Raw genomic sequence first — 22,801 nt, 5'->3', positions numbered from 1 at the left:
TTTTTTTCGGTCAAAATATACACAATTTTCTTTATAAAAAAAAACAACTTTATTTATAAACAAATAAAACTAACTTAAATCAAATAATTTTCTTTATAAAAAAATAAGAAACTTCATTTCTAAAAAAACACAACTACATTATTTAGTAAACATCCACAACTTAATTTTAAAAAAAATAAACAACTTCATTTATAAAAAAAAACACAACTAATATAAAAATAATTCATTACTAAACATCCACAACTTAATTTTTTTTTTAAAAAAACTTCATTTATAATAAACCACAACTAATGTAAAAACAAATTCATTAGTAAACATCCACAACTTAATTTAAATAACAATTTAAAAAACTTCATTTGTAAAAAAAACACAACTAATGTGAAAATAATTAATTAGTAAGCATCCACAACTTAGTTTAAAAAAACAACTTCATTTATAAAAATATCCACAACATAATTTTTAAAAAAAATAAACAACTTCATTTATAAAATAAACACAACTAATGTAAAAAAAATTAATTAGTAAACATCCACAATTTATAAAAAAAATACTTCATTCATAATTAAAAAATAAACAACTAATTAATTATAAAAAATTAGTATTTTTATAAAATTTCCAAAACACACACAACTTTATTTATAAAAATAAACAACTTCATTTATAAAGAAAAAACACTAATTTTAAAAAAATAAACAATAAACAAAAACAAACACAACTACTTTTATAAACAAAAAAATAAATAATTTACAAATTAATATTTAGTAAAAATACACAATTTAAATTATAAAAAAAACATGACATCAAAAACCCAATCCTCATTTTTCATAAAATCTCAAAAACAAAATAACCAAAATAAATACAATAATTCATTTTAAAAAAAAAACAAAACAATTTTTGTTTAAAAAAAAACACACTTTCCGGAAGAAGTGATTCTTCCGTAATTGTTCCAGAAGAACACTTCTTCCGGAAGGTTCTTTCGGAACAGGTTTTTTCGGAACTTCCGGAAGAACCCCTAATGGGTCTTCCGGAAGACTCCGCCGTGAGCCATTTTCCCCATTTTTTCCGGCGTCTCCTGCTCTCGTCTTCTACCCTAAGGTTCCGCTAACCTAAGGTTCTTCTAACCTACCCTAAATGCTACAACTACAGTGCATAATAAAAGCAAAGGGAAGGTTAGGGACACCTACCTCGAACGGAAATGGCGTTCAACCGAAAGAAGCAGCAGCTGGGCTCGCGGTGGAGGAGAAGGCTCGCGGAAGAGGTAAGCAAAGGAAGAAAAGCAGAAGCAAGAAGAAGAGGCTGAGTGATTCCGGGAGAGGAGAGGGAAAGCTATTTAAATGTTTTAAACTTTTTTAATGAAGGGTAAAATGGTAGTTTCAATAAATTGTTGGGTGCACCAGCAATATTGCTGGGTGCACCTAGCATATCCCAAAAAAAAAAGGTCTTAAAATTTTTTTAGTACTAATATATCTAAAAAAAAATTATTGTAAAATTATATTTAAAAATAAATTTTAATTAAAATATTATAAGTAATTGTTAATCTTTTTATTGGCTTCACCAATTTTGTATTACAAAAAATCTGAAAATTTAATTTTAAATAAAATAATAATAATTTTAATAAATTATTTTATAAATAAATAAAAAATATCATTCTTAAATTTATTTTAGGCTTCTTAAATCCGTAAGCCACTGGGTAGAATATAGTTTGCTGGTAGGGAAACAAATTAAAACAAATCATGTGCGAATCTTAATGATTATGAAACCGGGTTTTTACGTCACTAGTTGTATATTCCGTAGTCGGCACCTTAATTACTTTTGAATTTTGGGTTCATTTTTATTAATTAAATTAATAGCCCTTAACGTGATTGAGTTGAATAATTCGTGTGAGACGCGTTTAATTTGCTACATGTTTTATCATTTCATAACCAAATTTAAAAACTAGCAAACTAATATTAACTTAATTAATTCACCCAAAAGTAAAATTCAAACTAGCAAGGAAGTAAATTTAATTTCATCACCGACTTATTTCCATAATTAAATTTTCTTGTCTACACATGATCATTTGCTAAGCAAAACCATATTAATGATTCAAACCGTGGTTGTCCCTTTCGGTCCAACCGACAGTTGTAAATCCCAATTGGGACCAAATTAATTTGCCGAATCGCTTTTCAATTTGTCATACTGTACCAACTCAAGAAATTTCCAATCCAATGCATATATAAGGGGAAAAAATGAACTCCTAGCTACAATGCTGGCCTTTTTCTATTCTTTATCCACTTCTTTTATTTACCCTAGTTAAAAAAAGGTGATGAAGTGCATATGCATGCCACACTTTTCATTATTCATATTTATTTTATATGAATGATAGCCACAACTAACAAAAATACTTGGATTGTCTTTTTCAGAGCTAGGCCTGCTTTTGCCGTCGATGGATGCGCTTTACAACTATTTGTATGTTTAAAGAAGAAAGGTTGGTGTGGAGGTTGAGACCCACTATGAGTAGAGTAGGTTCAACATTGAATCATAGTATCACCTTGATAACTCTATGTCGCTTAAGTACAATATATAGTATGATATATCCACACCATTATGATAAGACACAGCTAATTAATTTGACTACTAATGACAATGGTTATGCAAATAAAGGATGTAGGCCCACACGAATGCCAAATCTCACTTACCTAAGACAACAATAATATACCGAATTACCATGCTCATCTTAATTATAGTTTGTTAAGCCGGTACATTGCTCTTATATTGTCTGATTAATGATACCAGAACTAAGATCTTGATTGATATACTATTGATTCACCATTAATATGTACTTTCTCCCGTTCAACATTGAATTGTGATTTTTATTAAATTTAAATTATTTTTAAAAAATAACAACATTATCATCATCATCTAATGAAGAATAAAGGAAACAAATATCATATCTTCTTAAGATAAATTAGACATAGTTTCAAATCTGGTAAAACAAACAAAATTTTTCAAAAACAAAATTACAAGTATTTATCATTGTCACTTCTAGTTCATTAACTCAAGTTCTACATCAAGCTATTACAATCAATATTCTTTATCATACCAAGGAACAGTGGGCTCTAACACAAATTAGAATATTTATTTGTTTGATTGCATAATGACTAACACTTAATCGTCTTACAGACGAATAGACACATTCAACACTTAATCTTTTCTCTCACAATAATCAAAGTGTTTTGAAAATTTTTCTAAACTTTACAAGAATTTACACAAGGAGCTTTTTATGGAAAGAGTTTGAATAATGAGCACTCCAATTTATACTTCATGTCTTCAAAACTTTTGGTATTTATAGGCCTCCTTCAATCAAGTATTCGTTGTCTCTAAACAGACATATTTTCTCTTTTAAACTTGTGTATGAAGAACGTGGTTGTTGGGGTATACACATACTTCTTCATGCTAAGAAATAACTTTTGTTGTTGGCGTGTTAAACATTAGAGTGGGAAATCACTTCCTTTTTCGTCAGAATAGATATGTGCAACACAACTCTTCTTTTGATGACAATTGAAGAATTTTAAAACTTAACTTCATTTATTCTTCATAGAAATCAATGTATTCTAGGAGATTGTATCTACAAAATAGATCTCAAACACAAAATATTAAATGAAATCTTACATATAATTTTTAATGTCACAACAAATCATAATTCCATCTTACTATTATCTAAAACATTAGACTCAGACTTCGTGAAACATATATATAAGACATAATTTTTAACCTTTATTTTTATTTACATCTAATCAAAATAATTAGGAGTCATGATTCTTTTTAAAACACAAATGTCTTCTAACTTAACATATTTTTCTTCTTCTTATATTTGAGACCAAAAGGTGTCCCTATCCCTATGTAAGACTCTTTCAACTAATTCACACTCTTTAAGAAAGACAGTTAATTTAATTAATCACATTAAATTTGTCAATAATTTATACTACTCTTCCAAGATCATCCTTCATTTCTCTCTCCACTTAATTATTTTTCACTTAACTAATTAATATGGCTTCTTCTATTTTTTAATCCTAATAAGAGATAATATAATTCATTAAAGATATTATATGAAATAAATAATTAATGTATCAAATAAGTAAAAAAGTCTTATAAAAGAGATAAATAATAATTAAAAAAGGTCTATACATAAGTATATAGGTATTATGTGATTAATGATACTAGAACTAAGATCTTAATTGATAACCCTATCTGAGTTTTAATTTCTTCTTTGCCATGGAGTTACATCCAAATGTCTAAGTATGATATATCGATGTTGATAAATATATTAGTTTAAATATTGATTACACTTGCCATTGTTCATTTCTGTTCCTAAAGTAGCGTATACTTTCTAGGAAAAAGAAGTCTATGACATAGGATTCTGATAAACGACTTTCCCTTTAATTATGAGTGGAATATAAATTAACTTTCGAAAGTTCTTATTCATTTGTTTAAATTGGTTAATAGGCATTTTAATTCATGTTTTAATCTGAAGACTAGCATTCAAAGACAAAAATACGTTCAGATGTTCATTCTTTATTTGCTGGTTATTTCTACTCCGTAATTATTATAAATTTGGACAAAATTTAAGTATTATTCTTTAAATATTTATAGTTTTATATTAATTTGATAATTTATTTCTTTTCAATAAATGATATTAAAATAAATTTTTAGTTTTAATTAAAATATAAATTACAAACACCACAATCTATACACCCCTAAATTTTTTCTGTTAGCATGATGCGGAAAATCCTTTCGACCACTTGAAGTAATTAATACTTCACCCTTGGTGCCGACATAAGAAAAAGCAATGATACAAGCCTGTGTAGTAAAATAAAAACTCTCAGCACTGAGTGAACATGGTAACTTTTGCATGGCAACGCACTAACATCCCCACGTGACACTTTAATAACAGTGTTAGACCTAAATGTCAGCCATTACCCATGATTAATGAATCCATCCGTCAAGAACTTTTTTATTTTAACGAAAACATTCCTGTGATTATTTTAAGTACGTACTGTATATTATTTTTATCTGTTATTTTAAAAATTTGTTTGTATTTATTCATCATTTTAAAATCTAAATGTAATTTTATTTATTAAGTTTAATTGTAATTTCATTCCTACACCTTAATCTATTTACTATCTTCGTTATTTATTTATTTATTTTTGAATTTTTTTTTGTGTAGATGGCACCCATTCTTCGTAGAAACAAGTTCGAGTGTTCCAGTTGAATAAAATTTTTATTTTTATTTGAAATTTATTAAGTATTTAGCTTTTAGTTTCCAAATTAAGTGAATTAGATTTTGTTAAATTTTATTTAAAATCTTTAAACTATTAATTTTTTTATTTAAATATTTTGATGTTTATGATGCATTTGATATACTAGTACAAATTAATTTTAATTTATTTAAAAAACTTCAATTTATTTTATTTTCTTATTCTTTATAAACATTGAAGATATTTATTTCAATAGAACCAAAATTCATTTAATTTTGGTTAAATTAATCATTTGATCACCTATAGTTTCACAATTCGTACTTTTTAGTTTTTATAATTTGAAAGTAGTTTTTTTAGTTCATATAATTTATATTTTAATTTTTTTAATTAATCTCTATAGTTAGAAAATAATATTTTTAGTCCTTATGGTTTATTTTTTAATTCTCTGTTAATTCCTATAGTTTGAAAGTGATCATTTTAGTTTTTATAATTTATATTTTAATTACCTTTTAGTCCTTATTACAAAAAATATATAAAAATAATTTGCTACGAATTAGTTATAAATTATCAATTATTTTTTATTACAAATTATCTTACGATAAATTAGTTACGAATTACTTACTAATATTTTTATAATTAATTGTAATTTATAATATTACTGATATTTTGATGATAAAAACTAAAAAAAATTATAATATAAAATATAAAAACTAAAAAAATCACTATAAAAATTAAAAAAGAATTGAAGTATAAGTTATAAAAATTAAAAAAATTAATTTCAAACTAGTGAATTAAAATGTCAACGATAATAACTAAAAAAATCACTTTAAAATTATAAAATTAAAAATTACACATAATAAAATTACAGCAACCAATTCATTAATTAAACCTTTAATTTTAATCACTTGTCTCAACCCAATTTTGCATTAATTATCTACTTTAGACTCACTAAAGTAATAGTACTCCGGCAAATTTCCCCAGAAGGGGTGCCTTTACAAATTATTTCCCCAAAAGGGGTCGTTTTCAAAAATTTAACGTGGGGGGGTTCTTTTATACGTAATCTGCATGGGCTGTTCTGTAAATCGCCACATGCAATGGCGACTTTGCTCTGTGAGTCCCACGTGGCCTGCAAACCGCCATTGGTATTGGCAATTCAGGTGCAGTGCAAATCGCCAGTGTCTTTGGCGAGTCCGTCGTTGCTGTGCAGTGCAAATCGCCAGTGTCTTTGGCGAGTCCGTCGTTGCTTTGGGAAATCGCTAGTTTGACTAGCGGGTTGGGTTCAGACCTAGCTTAGGGTAGCGGTGCAGCTACGGTGGTGCTGCAGGGTGGTGCAGGAAGCGCAGAAGGCCAAATCGCAAGTAATGGTGGCGATTTGGCTATTCAAAATTTTTTTTATAAAGCAATGCAGGAGCAGGTGCCTTCGTTTTTCTTCACTGCACTGCATTGCTTCTTGCTTGTGTTGCCATTGTTCTTTGCTTCCAGTGAACCATATTATTTTTCTGTTGCTACGTTTGTATTATTGGTAAGTATGGTTTTAACTGAATTTTTTTTTTTTTTGTGATATATGTTTAAGTATAATTGATAAATTTTTTGTATATTGTAGGTGAAGTTTTTGTTCTTGTTCTTGTTTGGCCTACACTTTTTGGTTGCTTGTCATAAAACGTATTTGAGGTAAGTTAATTTATTTTTATGTTGTTTTGTATATACTTTTATGTTATATACATATATGTTCAATTAATTGTAGTTGAGATATTAATGTCATTTAGGTTAGATTTTTGTAAGTTGTAAGTTATTAGCTGTGTTATATATATATATATATATATATTAGGTTAGTTTTAGTTAATTTATAAATATTAATTTAAGAATATTAGTTAGGTTAATATACATATGTTAAGTTAGTATTAATTGTGCTTTAGGTTAGTTTAGGTTAGTTTTTGATAATATTATTTTGTTTAGATTTTATAAATTAGTATGGTATTATTTGTCTTATATATGTGTAGATTTTGCTTAGTATATATATAGTACGTTTGTTTAGTTTAGGTGATAATAAAATTATTTGTGTTATACATACGTTGTAGTTAATTTGTTAATATGAATTGGTTTAAGTTTTTTTAATTGATATGTTATTATTATTTGATTTAGATTTTTTACATTTGTATGATATTATTTAGGTTTATATTTTTTAATTTTTCTTGGAATATATTATACGTTGTTAATAATATATATATATATATATATATATATATATATATATTGTTTAAAGTTTTGTTTCCATTGTATTTTTTGGAATTTTTTAAATTTATTTGTCTAATATATGTAATTTAATTTTAATTTTATTAATCGGAAAATAAATTGGTAATTTATTTAAATTTATTTAAATTTATGTATGTATTTAAATTTTTAATTTTTTTATTTGTATAGTATTTTAGTAATTTTTGAAATTATTTTAATTTATTTGTGTAATATATGTAATTTAATTTTAATTTTATTAATCGGAAAAGAAATTGGTAATTTATTTAAATTTATGTATGTATTTAAATTTTTAATTTTTTTATTTGTATAGTATTTTAGTTAGTATTTAATTATTTTTATGTAATTTAATTTATAATTTTTTTAGAATGTTAATGTTATTCAGTTTAAAGATTTTTAATTTTGTATTGTATTTTGTTATTCAAATTTATGTATTTTGTTATTTAGTGACATTTTAATTAATTTGTTGTAAGTCGAATAAATTTTTTTGTTGTTAAATTTTTGTTGTCAATTTTTTTTAATATATTTTTTTTACAGTATCGATGGCATCTTCATCGTCGTCTTCATGAGGCATACAAATTAAGTCTGGTCCAATAGAAGGAGACGTTTTATGGATGCAACCCAAACATGTTTCAGAACATGTTTGGAATGGGGAACCAGACAGAAAATTGCATATTCGACGAACGGTCCCCATTTATCAAGGTCAAGAAGAGATACCAGAGGAAATTATTCCTCTGCTTCGACAATCTGGCTTTTACTGGATAATGAAGATGGGCTACCTCAAAATAAATTCGTCATTAATTACTGCCTTAATTGAAAGATGGAGGCCCGAGACCCATACATTTCACATGAGATGCAGAGAGTGTACGATTACTCTTCAAGACGTCTCTGTATTATTAGGTCTGCCTGTTGATGGGGCACCATTAATTGGTCAGACTAATCTTGATTGGGGCGAATTGTGTGAAGAATTGTTGGGCGTCAGACCACAGGAGGGTGAACTACAAGGCAGTGTGGTAAAATTAAGTTGGCTCGCTCACCATTTTTCAGAAATAAATATCCATGATGGTAACGTAGAATATCTACAAAGATTTACCCGTGCATGGATCCTCAGATTCATAGGAGGTGTTCTATTTGTTGATAAAAGCAGCAGTAAAGTTTCCCTAAGGTACCTTCAATTTTTACGGGACTTTGAACAGTGCCGCACGTATGCATGGGGACCTGCCGTGCTTGCTTATTTATATAGAGAGATGTGCAGCGCCACCGATTACAAAATTAAATCAATCGGAGGTATGTGCATCTTAATCCAAATGTGGGCATGGGAACGATGCACGACTTTGGCCCCAAAGAGGACTCCTCCTGTACTAGAAAATAAACCACTGGGGCACAGGTTAGTTGTTTAAAAAAAAATTCATTTGAAAATAATCAATAATGTAACGCGTCGGCAGTAATTATTTCAATTTTTTTGTAGGTGGCTGCGACGTGGAAACCAACATATTGGCAATGATGATCTAATAGTTTTCCGTCGCAAATTGGATATCATGAAACGACATGAGGTAAGAAGATCATTATGTATTCGTTAAATAATAAATAAAATGTCATGTTTAAGTCAAAACTAACAATTGTCTTATTGTATGCAGTTTCTGTGGGAGCCTTACACAGCAACTGTTTTGTCGATGTTGCCTCCCATTTGTTTGGTTGGTACTGTGGCGTGGTGCGCAGTGGTGCCACTCATTTGTTTCCATGTTGTAGAGTGGCACCAACCCGATAGAGTGTTGCGACAATTTGGAATGCAACAACCTATTCCGGAGCCTCCTTTGCAACCACAGAGTATCCATGGGCTAACGCTGAAAGGCAAAATGGATGAAAATTGGTTCCAGCTGTTGGCCCCATTTATCAGTCAGTGGCATAATCGAGCTGAGTTTAAGGTCGACGTCTATCCTCGACAGGAGGGCCTATTGAGTTTTAACTCGGATTACATGGTCTGGTATAGGCGAAAAACAAAGATGTTTGTCGACCAAAACAATGCAAAGACAGCTACATTGGTATTTATTTATTTTTAAATATTTAACTTCAATTTTTTTTAAAGCATCGACATTAATTTGCTGACCCTAGTAATTGCAGGGTGAAGTTGCGGAGACTTTGCAGTATATGGTGTCACCACAAGGGCGTAACACATGGACAGTGGATGATCTCGTGCCTTATGTGGAGAAGCTGACGATTTTATCCGAAGAGCAAGAGAGGATCACTGAGCCTGTGGCACATGGTCCAGCATCAGAGCGTCGCTTTCCGCCACAACAGTTTGACATGCTTCCATCCAGTGTGGAAACTCGAGGTTTTGACAGACGAAGGGAGATTGTTCAAGCGGAAGATTTTTCCCAACAAATGGAGCAGCGTGGCCATGGAATGTACTACACGCCACCAACATTTTCTCAGTATCCTTCGCAGATGTATCAGTATCCTTTTGAAGGTCATGATACTGATATGTCTGCAAGCTCACATTCGTATGGTGGTGTTGCGGAAACACACCCTCATTTTTCATGGCCGACCATGACCCCTTCGCAGCAACATGATGCCCCAATGGCAACACCTAATGCCCCATTAGCTCCGCAATGGAATGTACCCGGAGCAATACCTGATATGGGTGATTTATTAGGTGTTGATTTGCGTCACGAGTTTTCTGCTGAGGCTGAGCAACAAGGGCGGCGACAGCGGGCAAGAAGAAATCCTGATCGTGAAGCCCGAAGGTGGGATCGACCATGTGGCACAGGCTCACGCCATCACGGACACCATAATGACTGATTTTTATGTCTCTATTTAAAATTTGTGTTGTATCTTTGTAATTTGAATTTCAGACTTAATTTATGGTATCTCATAGTACTTGTTATGGAATGTGTTATGGAATTTCGTTTTTAATGACTATTTGTTATGGAATCACGATCGCGGACACCATAATGACTATTTTTATGTTGCGCATCAAACTAGAATAATAAATAAACTCGTAAAGAAAAATTAAAGTAGACAAATGAAAATAAGTAATGGTACTAACTAATGACAAACACCATTTTCAACTTCTAAATGAAAAATTAAAGTAGGTTTACTGTTTAGGAGTTAGAGTTAGGGTTAGGGTTTATGAGTTATTGGTTAGGGTTATGAGTTAGTCTTAGCACGTAGGGTTTAGGGTTATGAGTTAGTTGTAGTGTTATGAGTTAGGGTTAGAGTTTAGGGTTTAGTTTTATGAGTTGGTGTTAGGGGTATGGTTTAGGGGTAGGGTTTATTAGTTAGTTTAGGACTTAGGGTTTAGCGGTTATGAGTTAGGGTTAGGGTTATGAGATATGTTTAGGGTTTATGAGTTAGGGTTTATGACTGGGGTTCAGGGGTTATGGGCTAGTTTTAGGACTTAGGGTTTGTGAGTTAGGTTTAGGGGCTATGGGTTAGGTTTAGGACTTAGGGTTTATGAGTGGGGTTTAGGGGTTATGGGTTAGGTTTAGGACTTAGGGTTTGTGAGTTAGGTTTAGGGGCTATGGGTTAGGTTTTTGAGTTAGGGTTTTTGAGTTAGGATTTATGAGTGGGGTTCAGGGGTTATGTGTTAGTTTTAGGATTTAGGGTTTGTGAGTTAGGTTTAGGGGTTATGGGTTAAGTAATCATAATGACTATTTTTTTGTCGCGCATCAAACTAGAATAATAAATAATATCATAAAGAAAAATTAAAGTAGATAAATCAAAATAAGTCATGTATGCTTATGGTTTTAACTAACGAATTCATTGAACCCCACAAATAAGTCATGTACAAAAGGCAAAATGTTTTTAACTACTGAATTCATTGAACCCCAAAAATAAAATACATTGAACAAAACGGAAACAAATACAAGTCACGAGACTAACATACATAAATCAAGGATTTGAACAACTCCCACGCTCAGATTGCATTGGACAGCGACGCCTGTTATGCCCTTCGGCTCCACATCTACTGCATTTTGTTCGGTGCTCAGATGGTTCGACCCAATCCATCTCATTTCTTATCCTTGTTGATTTTGGCCGACCTTTCGCACGAATTGTTGTTGGGTCAGGGATAAGTGTCCATGCGTCATCAGAAGGAGGAATAGCCGCTTCATTCCCAAGAGGCCACCATTGTGCGGAGTAAGCTTTTGAGATGTGCTCGTTTGTATAAACAACATCTATGTATTGGTAGTAGTTCATGCTCACATAACCACAAGCTGCAATAATGTGTGAACATGGATAGTGAAGCGCAGAATACCTTCCGCATTGACAATGACGACCATTCAAGTTTACTGCCCACTTTTGTCCGCCACGTTGCGTTATAGGGTTGAAGCTCTCCTCTACTTCAAACCTTGTGGAGTGGATATCATATACGCGAACGATGTGCGTACAAGCTTGTTCTTGATTTTTCCTCAGTTCTTTAACAAGCTTTGAACAATATACTTGGCCTTCATTTAACTGTCTTTGGGCTTGGCGGCCACGCTCAACAAAGTACTTTCGACACCTACTGTACGTTGATTTCACCAATGCTGTTATGGGAATGTTGTGACAATCCTTTAAAACCTTATTGATACATTCTGAGAGGTTTGTTGTCATGTGGCCATATCGACGTCCTTCTCTATCGTAAGCCATCGTCCATTTTTCCTTTGAGATGCGATCAATCCATGTTGCTATGGCTGGACTCAGTTCACGAAATTTTTCTAAATTTTGATCAAAAATGTGCTTGCAAGGAGTGTAGGCTGCATAAAATTAGTTATGAATAACAATTTTAAGTATAAATGAAAGTAAAATAAATGTGACCATCAAATATGAAATCTTACCCAATTTCTTCAACATTTCTTTTTGTTTGGCATTATTGAATTTTCGATTGAAGTTGCTTGCTATGTGTCGCACGCAGTAGACATGGTAACCGTGGGGAGGTTGCCAGCCAAGTGCTTCGTTAGCGACAGCGGACTTTATACTCGCGTGTCGATCAGATATAAGACAAATACCATTTTTATCTGTGACATGTTCACGCAAGTGTGCCAAAAACCATGACCACGCTGTCAACGTCTCACCTTCGACCACGGCGAATGCTAGAGGAAGGACACCCCCATTTCCATCTTGTGATGTGGCCATTAAGAGGGTCCCACGGTATTTGCCATACAAATGTGTGCCGTCAACTTGTATGATTGGCTTACAGTACTTGAAAGCCTCTTTACATTGGCCAAAAGTCCAGAAAACTCTATGAAATTGGCGGTGTTCGCGACTAACCGTATTTCCAACGATAAAATCGTCATGTAATATTTGAAAATACGATCCTGGAGAATGATTTTGCATGTGTGTTAGCCACGACGAAAGTTTCGCATATGACTCATCCCAATCGCCATATTCAATAGCAATGGCTTTCTGTTTCGCCAACCAAGCTTTTTTGTACGACACCTTGTACGCAAATTGACTGTTAATCCTCTCTTGAATCAATGAAATTTTTATCGATGGATCTTCTCTGATCATGCCTGTCAATAGAATAACAAAATTTAAATGACAATTAAGGCTAAACAATAACATAATATGAACATAAAATACGTACCTACTACACAAGTGGCAATTAAATCTGAATCAAGTTTCTCGTGATCTTGGGTCATGGTCATATTGAGACAAGTGTGTGGTCCACCCCATTGAGTGACTTTCCATGAATCAGTCTTTTTAGATAGAATTGCCCTCATGTAGAAAGGGCAAGGACAATCTGCATTTCTATTCAAGCAACAAACCACATACTTGTCCCATTTGGTTTCAACCACTTTGAAACTTTGATGCACCCTCATAACATATTGTTTGACCGCATTCTTCACCGCATCTTTACTATCAAATTCCATGCCAACATATAATTCTTGGCCAACATTAAAAGTGGATGGCATCTCCAAACCACAAATGTCCTCCTCATCAGGATGGCTCCAGTTGATATTATTATAATGCAAAGCATCATTCCAAAATGGATTCTGAATTCCTTGTACACCTTATAGTCCAAAAAAAATTCAAATCATACTTATTTGGCATTAAATACAATTGTCGTGAAATAATAAATATATTGACTGAAGTATTTTTTAAGACAAAATCATACCTTCTGCTGGGTGAACAATTCTTACTGGTGGAATCATCTCGGGGACTTCATTGTCTGTATCTGATATACCGTCAACACTGTCATCTTCGTCTAACGAATCTTCAACGTATGAGTTAGACACAAGATAATCATCGTCATCATGATCATCATCTTCGTCAAGATTTAAATTGCTCATATTTGTTGGCGGTTGTGTGTCATCATTAGATACATAATTTCCACATGATGTAAGAGAATTTGCAGAATGAAACATTGAACCACCAGCCACATCCTTTTCTATGTACAATTCTAGAACTGACATTTCTTGTTGTTGTTTAAAACTTTCCAGCATCGTTTCAACGTCTTCGTCATCGCAAATTTGCAAGGCAATATATTTTCCTGACACTAAAAATCTACAACTAATAGCAGAAATAATTTCATTATTTTCTAACTTTACCTTGTCTCCAATTTTTTTCTTCAAAGCATTGAAACTAATTCCACGTTTAATCTGAATCGCTTTTTTACTGCCTTCAAATATTACACCATCATTATCTTCATATACCCTTCCATTGAAATACAACACGGTTATAACCGAATTCATCGTGTACCTACAAAAACAATATTTTAATTAATTATTCATAATAAATTCAAAATAGTAAAATATAAATATAAGAAATAAAAAAATTATAATACTATATATTTTACTACAAACTAATAAATAAAGAAAAATTACTTAAAAAAAATTACTTCAAAGCTAAAATCTAGTTTTAATTAAAAATTACTTTAAAAAATTATAATACAAATTATTTTACTGCAAACTAACAAATAAAAAAAATTACTTAAAAAAAATTACTTGAAAGCTGAAATCTAGTTTTAATTAAAAATTACTTTAAAAAATTACGATACAAATTATTTTACTGCAAACTAAGAAATAAAAAAAATTCTTCAAAAAAAATACTTTAAAGTTGAAATCTACTTTTAATTAAAAATTACTTAAAAAAATTACGATACAAATTATTTTACTGCAAACTAAGAAATAAAAAAAGAATTCTTCAAAAAAATTACTTTAAAGCTGAAATCTACTTTTAATTAAAAATTACTTAAAAAAATTATCATACACATTATTTTACTGGAAACTAAGAAATAAAAAAAGTTACTTAAAAAAATTACTTGAAAGCTGAAATTTACTTTTAGTTAAAAATTACTTCAAAAAAATTATCATACAAATTATTTTACTTGAAACTAAGAAATAAAAAAAATTACTTAAAAAAATAACTTGAAAGCTGAAATCTAGTTTTAATTAAAAATTAATAAAAAAAATTATGATACAAATTATTTTACTGCAAACTAAAAAATAAAATAAATAACTTAAAAAAATTTCTTTAAAGCAAAAATCTACTTCTAATTAAAGATTACTTAATAAAAACTACAAAATAAAATATAAATCTAATTTAATTATAAAATTAATAAAAACTATACATTCAAACTGCTATAAATAATTACTTACATAAAATTATAACACAAATTATTAATTTCGAAAATGAAACATATTATTTTGACTTTCAAAAAATGAACGTATTATCAATTATAATTTTTTGTATATATATATATATAAGAACATGTCATTTTTACTTTCAAAAATGGAACATATTATTTTTTAACTAATAATATAAATAATTTACACCGATCATGTTTTCATATTTATTTTATTAAAAAAACTTTAGTAACCTATAAATAAAGTAGTATGTTTAAATTTAACATAATTTCAAAATGCACGTTTTTATTCTAGGCAGACATAACCTATATTAATGATACTAAAATTTGTTGTATGGTAAGTATTATTGTTTTCTTTTTTCCTCCTTGTAAATAACACAATAAATGAATTTATTATGAAAATTTTAAAATAATGCAAACCAAACATGAATAGTAACTGTGTCAAGTTGAGCGCAAAATAAAACAAGGGCATCTCCAAGTTATGCACATAAATCCCTAAACATTCATAGTTTTGGAAAAAAAAATTATAACACAAATTATAGCCTCATTCAAATATTTAAAATTAAACAAGCAAATACAAAATTTTATACAGAATTCCTAAACACTCACAATTTAAAAAACTAAAATCTCAATACACAGCAACCTTGAGATGAATTTCACGTATATAAAACCCTTAAATTTAAGTACACAGCAACGTTGAAGAAGCAAATAAGTGCAATTCCAAAACAATCACAATTTTAAAAACTGAGATCTGGGCACGCAGCAACGTTGAGATGAATGATGAATTCAGGGTATATATAGGCCCTAAATCGCCACCAGGAGTGGCTAATTGTTGTGCCCTAACTCGCTGGTGGAAATTGCAACTCCCTTACCTGAAAAACGTGCCTTCCGAAAAAGCTGCCTCCCTCTGAAAAGTGAAACTGAAACCTGCAAAAGCAAAACCGCCAGTCAAACTGGCGGTTTACTTACCTGTGACCGGACTCGCCAAAGACACTGGCGATTTGCACTGCACCTGAATTGCCAATACCAATGGCGGTTTGCAGGCCACGTGGGACTCACAGAGCAAAGTCGCCATTGCATGTGGCGATTTGCAGAACAGCCCATGCAGATTACGTATAAAAGAACCCCCCACGTTAAATTTTTGAAAACGACCCCTTTTGAGGAAATAATTTGTAAAGGCACCCCTTCTGGGGAAATTTGCCATAGTACTCCCATGCTGCCATTTTTCCCAATCCCATGAGCCCTAGGACATTTACTTACTCCCACTCATATTTAATCCTTTTATGGTGTTGGGTCGCTACCACTGTTAGCAGTCAAGAAGCCATATATACGCGTGGCATCATTTAGAAACTTCCCTTAAAAGTTAAAACCCAACTTCCTCCAACCCCAGTTTAGCCACAAACAAACCACATACTCCTTTTTTAGGAATAAAACACGATCACGATAGTAGTATCACTACATAATTGTTACATTTTAGTAAAAAAAAAATAAAAATTCTTCAATAGTATCCCTTACTCTTCATACATCTTCTTAACTTAGAGTAGTTTTAACTTAAAATCAAAAAAGAAAGAAAAAAAAGAGAGAAACGGCAATTCTGTTGTCGTTTTAGCTGTACAGACGCAAACCTCGAGAAAACGACACGTCGTTCTCCTTCCCCCCATAATGATTGCGGTTTCCCAGTGTGGCAGTTAAAAAGCCAAGAGGGCGTTGTCTCATTGAATGTGCGTCCATACCGCGAAACCAACCGCTCACCGTCGCTCCGGCAATGTGGCCGGAAATCCAATAATCTCCGCCGTTTGACTTCTACCTCCGACAATGCCTCGCGCCACAACAACCCAATCGCAGAACATAAAGCAGAGGGTACTCACGTGCCTAACAAAGCTCTCAGATCGCGACACACAAGTCGCAGGAGCCAACGAGCTCGAGTCCATCGCGCGCACCCTGGACCCGCACTCTGTTCCAGTCTTCCTCTCGTGCATCCACTCCACCGACGCCTCCGACAAAACCCCCGTTCGCAAGCAATGCGTGCACCTCGTGGCCACGCTCTCCCACGCCCACGGCGACGCGCTCTCCCCCTTCCTCTCCAAAATCCTCGCCTGCCTTGTCCGCCGCCTCCGCGACCCGGACTCCTCGATCCGGGCCGCGTGCGCCGACTCCGTCGGCGCACTCTCGGCGCGCGTCACGAGGCAACCGTTCGCCGCGGCGTTCCTGAAGCCGCTGGCGGAGGCGCTGTTCACTGAGCAGGACCCGAGCTCGCAGGCTGGAGCCGCTCTCTGTCTGGCCTCCGCGATTGAAGCGGCTCCGGATCCGGACCCGGCCAGGCTGGCCAGGTTGCTCCCGAGGCTCGAGAGGCTGATCAAGAGCAAGGTGTTTAGGGCCAAGCCAGCGCTGCTGGCGCTCGTTGGAAGCGTTGTCGAGGCGCGCGGCGCGACGAGCGGCGCCGCGTTGAGGAGTTTGGTTCCTTGTCTTCTGGAGGCGCTGGGGAGTGAGGACTGGGCCACTAGGAAGGGCGCGGCGGAGGCGTTGAAGAAGCTCGCGAGCGTGGAGAGGGACCTCTTGGCGGAGTTCAAGGGTGGATGCTTGAAAGTGTTTGAAGATCGCCGATTTGATAAGGTGTTTAGAAGATTTTACTGGTTTGCTTCTTTTGTTCTTTGTCTATTTATGGTAAAATTTGGAAAGGAGGTTTTAAATAGAAGTTGTGTTTAGCAACTAGCACGTGGATCAACTGTCGCGAAGTTATTTCAGTTTAATTATTACCGAGCTTGATTAGGATTCCCTCTGGTGAAAGATACCTGATGAAAAAGATTAAGTTGTGTTTTTGTTTGTGTTGCGGTTACTGAAATTGTGAGCAAATGTGGTAGCAATTGTGGTGATGATTTCGCGATATTGTGTGTTCTGGAACATTGTTTAGAAGTGAATTGAGTTTGTGTCTTGTTTGTGTATAGGTAAAGTTGGTTCGGGAGGTTATGAATCAGATGTTGGAGGCATGGAAGCATATTCCTGATGTTTCAGATGAGTTCTCTCCACCTCCTCAATTGCAGTTGTCTTCAAAAGGTATTGATCTATCTATATCTAGTGTTTGTTTGTATTTGTTGCCACTGTGAGTCTGTGATCGAAAAGTGTCAGATCACTTTTTGAGTATTGAATTATGAAACTCTGATCGAGTTGTTTTTCCTGTATAGTTTTGAAAAGGAAATATGGTAAATAAAGGTTGTGGTTGTTGTAGGGTTACTTGATCTAAAGGATTTTTTTCTACATTTTTTTTGTGGTCATAGATTGTTGTTGTCATGGGTTTCTGGTTTTGGGTTGTCTTTTTGATTCAGAGAATGCAAGTGATGGGCGCTATCCTCCTGTCTCTCAAAATTCATGCAGTCCAGGTTCTGTAATGAGTAAATTGAGGAAGAAATCGAGCCCAGCTAGCAAATCAACTCCACCAGATAGATCTGCTGTTAGGAATGCAAAAAAGAGTGCATTAAGTGGCGATAGGATGGGTTCAGGTGTTTTGCAGAAACTGAACCATAACCATTGGGATGTTCGAATTGCTGTGTCAAATGTTCCTGATCGTGGTGAACGCCGGCAGAAGGATGAAGATGTTTTGGAAAGAAGCAAAAAGGATAAAAGCAGATTTTTTAAGCAGGAAACAAAACGGGCTCTATTTGATAAAAATTCTGATGACAAGATGCATAAATCTGGTGGGTCCAAAGCTGGATCTCGTGTGGTTCCTTGTTCTGAAGAGAGTCAAGACTCAGGTCCTGTCTGTAATGTAACTAAGGATCTCCATAGGAATGACAAAGAGAGTGAAGAATTATCTTTGATTCGTGCTCAATTAGTTCAAATTGAAAAGCAGCAGTCAAGTCTGCTTGATCTTGTACAGGTTTGTTCCATATGCTTAAAAACACTTTATCCCAGTCAGTTTTTAAATCTGTTTAGCTCAACTTAAGTTAGTTTGCAATATTTTTGAAAAGAATGCTTACTGGTTATTGGTTAATATCCATGCTGTGTTTAAAATTCCTCCTTTTTTGTATGTGTACATATATGTAGAGTATGCCAACTCTCGAATGATGGGCATGTCTGACAATATCCACCATATATTTTTTTGCAGAAATTCATGGGGAACTCTGAAAATGGAATGCATACTTTAGAGACTCGTGTGCATGGCCTGGAGTTAGCATTGGATGAGATCTCTTATGATTTGGCTGTATCAAGTGGAAGGATATCTAAATCTGATGCTCCTAAGAATACTTGTTGCCTGCTACCTGGTGCTGAATTTTTAAGCACCAAATTCTGGAAGAAAACACAGGGCCGGTATTCATCGTACCGATTCTCTAGAACTGGTAGCACTCCATTACTAGCTTCCAGTCATTACAGAGCTAACAGGAATGCCAAATCTAATAGGTTGGCAAGCCATAGATTTAGGGTCCATGGTGATGGAAGCTTCATGACTAATCCTCTGGCAGAGATTAAAATTAATTCAAGGGAGATTTCAGGCTCTGCAAGATCAGAGCTAGCTTGAAAAGCAGGTTTGCTTTCTAAAATCAGTAGTTTATAACCCCCATCTATTAGGCACAGTGACCTTATGGGTGTTGGGGAATACTACATCCCTTATTCACGTGCTTGCATAAATCGTAATAAGAAAAGGAATCACACAAACATCCATAAAGTTTAGCTTGGTTTGGCCCAATACACTTGGGTCCATGGATGAGAAGTCAAATTTACTACTAAAACAAGATTACGAGATAATGTTTGCAAGGAACTTTCAATTTCCTTAATGTACAGCTATATGCCTATATCATTTCCTCAATACAATCATCCCCTCCTTATCCTTACATCTCAACAACCTTGTGAAGGTCTAGCCGTTAAATTTTTTTTATTAGGCAATATCATATTCTCATTTTCATGCCTCAGATAATTTCCTTATACAGCATAACACAAGAATTTGATTGACTTGTTACTTCCTTTAGAACTTGCACGCCAAATTTAGAGGGAAACATGGCCAATATTCATCTTCCTGACTCTCTATCTGGTGGTGGCACACCATAACTACATGTCATTCACTATAGATGGCAGGAATGCTGAAACTAAGCACACAAGCTTCATCACTAAATCTCAGATTAATACTAATTCAAGTGGGATTTCATTCCTTTCGAGGACAGAACCTATTTAAAAAGTAGGTTTGCTTACTTCATATAGCAATCTATATGGCTTGGTATTGGGAAATATCACAATTCATATGTCAGGAATCTTTGTCACCTAGAGAAAATTGAGAAAGATTTTCTAAGAAAATAGTAGAGAATAGAGAGTAGAGAGTTGGGGAACAGAGATAATAGGCTCTGTATTACTGCAACCAAAACTACAAAGGGTTTACAAAGGAGCACTCTCCTTTCACACCAGGATGATTCCTTGTCACAACAATGTAAACTGCTCAATACCCCTAACCAACCTTGAAAGGCTTATTTATCCTTTCTCTCTCTAACTGTCCTAACAATATTCTGTTAAGACTCCCTCCTATCTACTATTAACAGTTCTATTAGTGGGCCTTTTGGCCTTTCTTCCTCCTATGAAACACTAGGAATGGTTTTGGGCCAATCTGTGGTTGGTTTTGATCGTCTTTCCTAACATCATATCTCTATATTCACATGCTTACTATAGTAATTAAGGAAAAGCATCTCAAGAGATATGTGAAACTCTAAGGGTGTGTTTGGTTTGTATTTTCATTTTCTGTTTTTATTTTCTGAAAACTGTTTTCATTTTCAAAAGATTAGAATTCTGAAAACATATTTGGTTTGACTTCTTGTTTTCTACTTGAAAGAAATAAAAACACTGAAAATGCGTTTTCAAAAGAAAATGTATTTTTAGATTTGCTTAAAATTACATTCTTTGCCACCGCGTTTTCATTTTATCCAAAATGAGATTCCTGGTTTCAACTGAAAACAAGATTTTATTGTTTTCTGTTTTTGGTTCGTTTGGAAAAATATTTTCACTGAAAATGTTTTCAAAAATCCAACCAAACGCATTTCCATCACCATTTTTTATTTCCAGTGAAAATGAAAACAGAAAACAGTCAAACCAAACACCCCCTAAATTTCCTCTATCGCAGTACTCTCTTCTTGTTATTCTTCTCAAAACCTTGTGAAGTGGTAGCTTTGGATCTCTTATAAGAGATTCTTTCTTGCCTTCTTGTAATGATGCCTCGAATAATTCAATGCAATGATAGCGCATAGTAATTTGCTTGAATATCTTTACACCCTTTATATTAATTGAAGTCTCTTCTAATTTCTTATTAGAAGCAAATCTCTCAATTTTCCCACATATCATCAGATATTTTAATAATTATAATGTTTGAGTCTACTTATAAATAGGAAACTATCAATAACAATATTTAAATAATTTTTTTAATTTACCAAAAAATATTGCAATATTTGAGATTAGTGAAACTGACGAATACAACCCGTTTGCTTTTTCCCTTGTGTTCTAGTTACTCTGTTCTACATCTAATGCTAACTGCCTCTTTATCTTTTCTTACTTTATAGCAGATGAAAGTTTCATCTTCTGGTTATCAACTTGCTTGGTGGAAAAATCCCTCTTCCGGAGAAGTTTGAAAATGATGTAATCAGAATATATACTTTTTATGCCATGAAATATCGTATATTTGGAAAATACCCAGTAGTACTCTACTCTCTTGGAAGAAGGAGAAGCCGGCTATCATACATTCGTGGTCATGTTCAGAATTTTATCCGTTATGCTAAGGTGATTGTAGGGAAGGAGCATATTGGAGTGAGTTTAGGGCTAAATATTACTAATTTCAGTAGAGGGTGAATCTGTACATAGGAGAAACAATGTAACAGGCTGCTTACTTTGTGTTTGGAAATACGTTTGGAAGGACAATAAATCACATCAAATGGGTTAAAGATGCAAAATCTACAACTAGAAAACTTCAATCCGGATGTGTAAAATTGCATCATGTATGGCTGCAAACGCATGATCTGCTGATGATTAAGGGCATGTTTGTTTCTCTATTGCATCAGGTCCAATCTGCATCACATAGAAGCTAATACTAGTAGCTTTTGCATGTTAGATGTGCTTTCACAGATAAAGATGCAAAATCTACAACTAGAAAACTTCAATCCGGATGTGTAAAATTGCATCATGTGTGGCTGCAAACCCATGATCTGCTGATGATTAAGGGCATGTTTGTTTCTTCATTGCATCGGGTCCAATCTGCATCACATAGAAGCTAATACAAGTAGCTTTTGCATGTTAGATGTGGTTTCGCAGATAAAGATGCAAACTCTATAACTAGAAAACTTAAATCCAGATGTGTAAAATTGCATCATGTATGGCTGCAAACCCATGATCTGCTGATGATCAAGGGCATGCTTGTTTCTCCATTGCATCAGGTCCAATCTGCATCGCATAGAAGCTAATACAAGTAAAAACATGTTTCCAATCCTTGCATATTATGTGCAAGTGAGACAGAAATGTTGATCGTATTGGTCTAATGTGTAAGCTGAGGTTTTTTTTACCCATTAGGGATATTTTTATATATTTATTACTAAAATCATATAGATTTATGAACCCAAGAAAGAGGCTAAAATGAACCCCCCAAAAATGGTACAGTTGAAATATTTTCTAAAATAGAGTAAATCAAGACTTCTAAAGTGAAGTAGTAACGCGACTCAATACTTATTATTAAAATCGTAAGAATGATCAGACCACAACTTTATTTTTCATTTTTATAAATTATGAG

The 22,801-nt window shown here is 33.3% G+C and overlaps 2 protein-coding genes across 3 annotated transcripts; both read left to right on the top strand.

Moving 5' to 3' along the window:
- Positions 1-1,195: 1,195 nt before the first annotated feature.
- On the top strand, positions 1,196-10,364 carry LOC114410842. The gene is made up of 3 exons (XM_028374759.1): positions 1,196-1,258; positions 9,125-9,529; positions 9,609-10,364. Exons 1-3 carry the CDS (start codon positions 1,196-1,198, stop codon positions 10,284-10,286), a joined length of 1,146 nt encoding a protein of 381 aa, XP_028230560.1. The 3' UTR covers positions 10,287-10,364.
- Positions 10,365-16,640: 6,276 nt separating this feature from the next.
- Positions 16,641-22,368, top strand: LOC114409779 (TORTIFOLIA1-like protein 3). 2 transcript variants are annotated; one of them, XM_028373365.1, is made up of 5 exons: positions 16,641-17,667; positions 18,000-18,108; positions 18,378-18,928; positions 19,157-19,574; positions 21,585-22,368. In XM_028373365.1, the coding sequence occupies exons 1-4, from the start codon at positions 16,870-16,872 to the stop codon at positions 19,565-19,567; spliced, it is 1,869 nt and encodes a 622-aa protein (XP_028229166.1). In that variant the 5' UTR covers positions 16,641-16,869; the 3' UTR covers positions 19,568-19,574; positions 21,585-22,368. The 2 variants fall into 2 exon arrangements, with proteins under 2 accessions (XP_028229166.1, XP_028229167.1); XM_028373366.1 differs by having other exon boundaries at positions 16,642-17,667; positions 21,588-22,368.
- The last annotated feature ends 433 nt before the right edge of the window (positions 22,369-22,801 follow it).

The sequence above is a fragment of the Glycine soja genome, chromosome 4 (genome assembly GCF_004193775.1).
Source record: "Glycine soja cultivar W05 chromosome 4, ASM419377v2, whole genome shotgun sequence".
Lineage (NCBI taxonomy): Eukaryota > Viridiplantae > Streptophyta > Magnoliopsida > Fabales > Fabaceae > Glycine > Glycine soja.
Note: the sequence above shows the minus strand (reverse complement) of the source record. Positions and strands in the feature narration are given on the sequence as shown.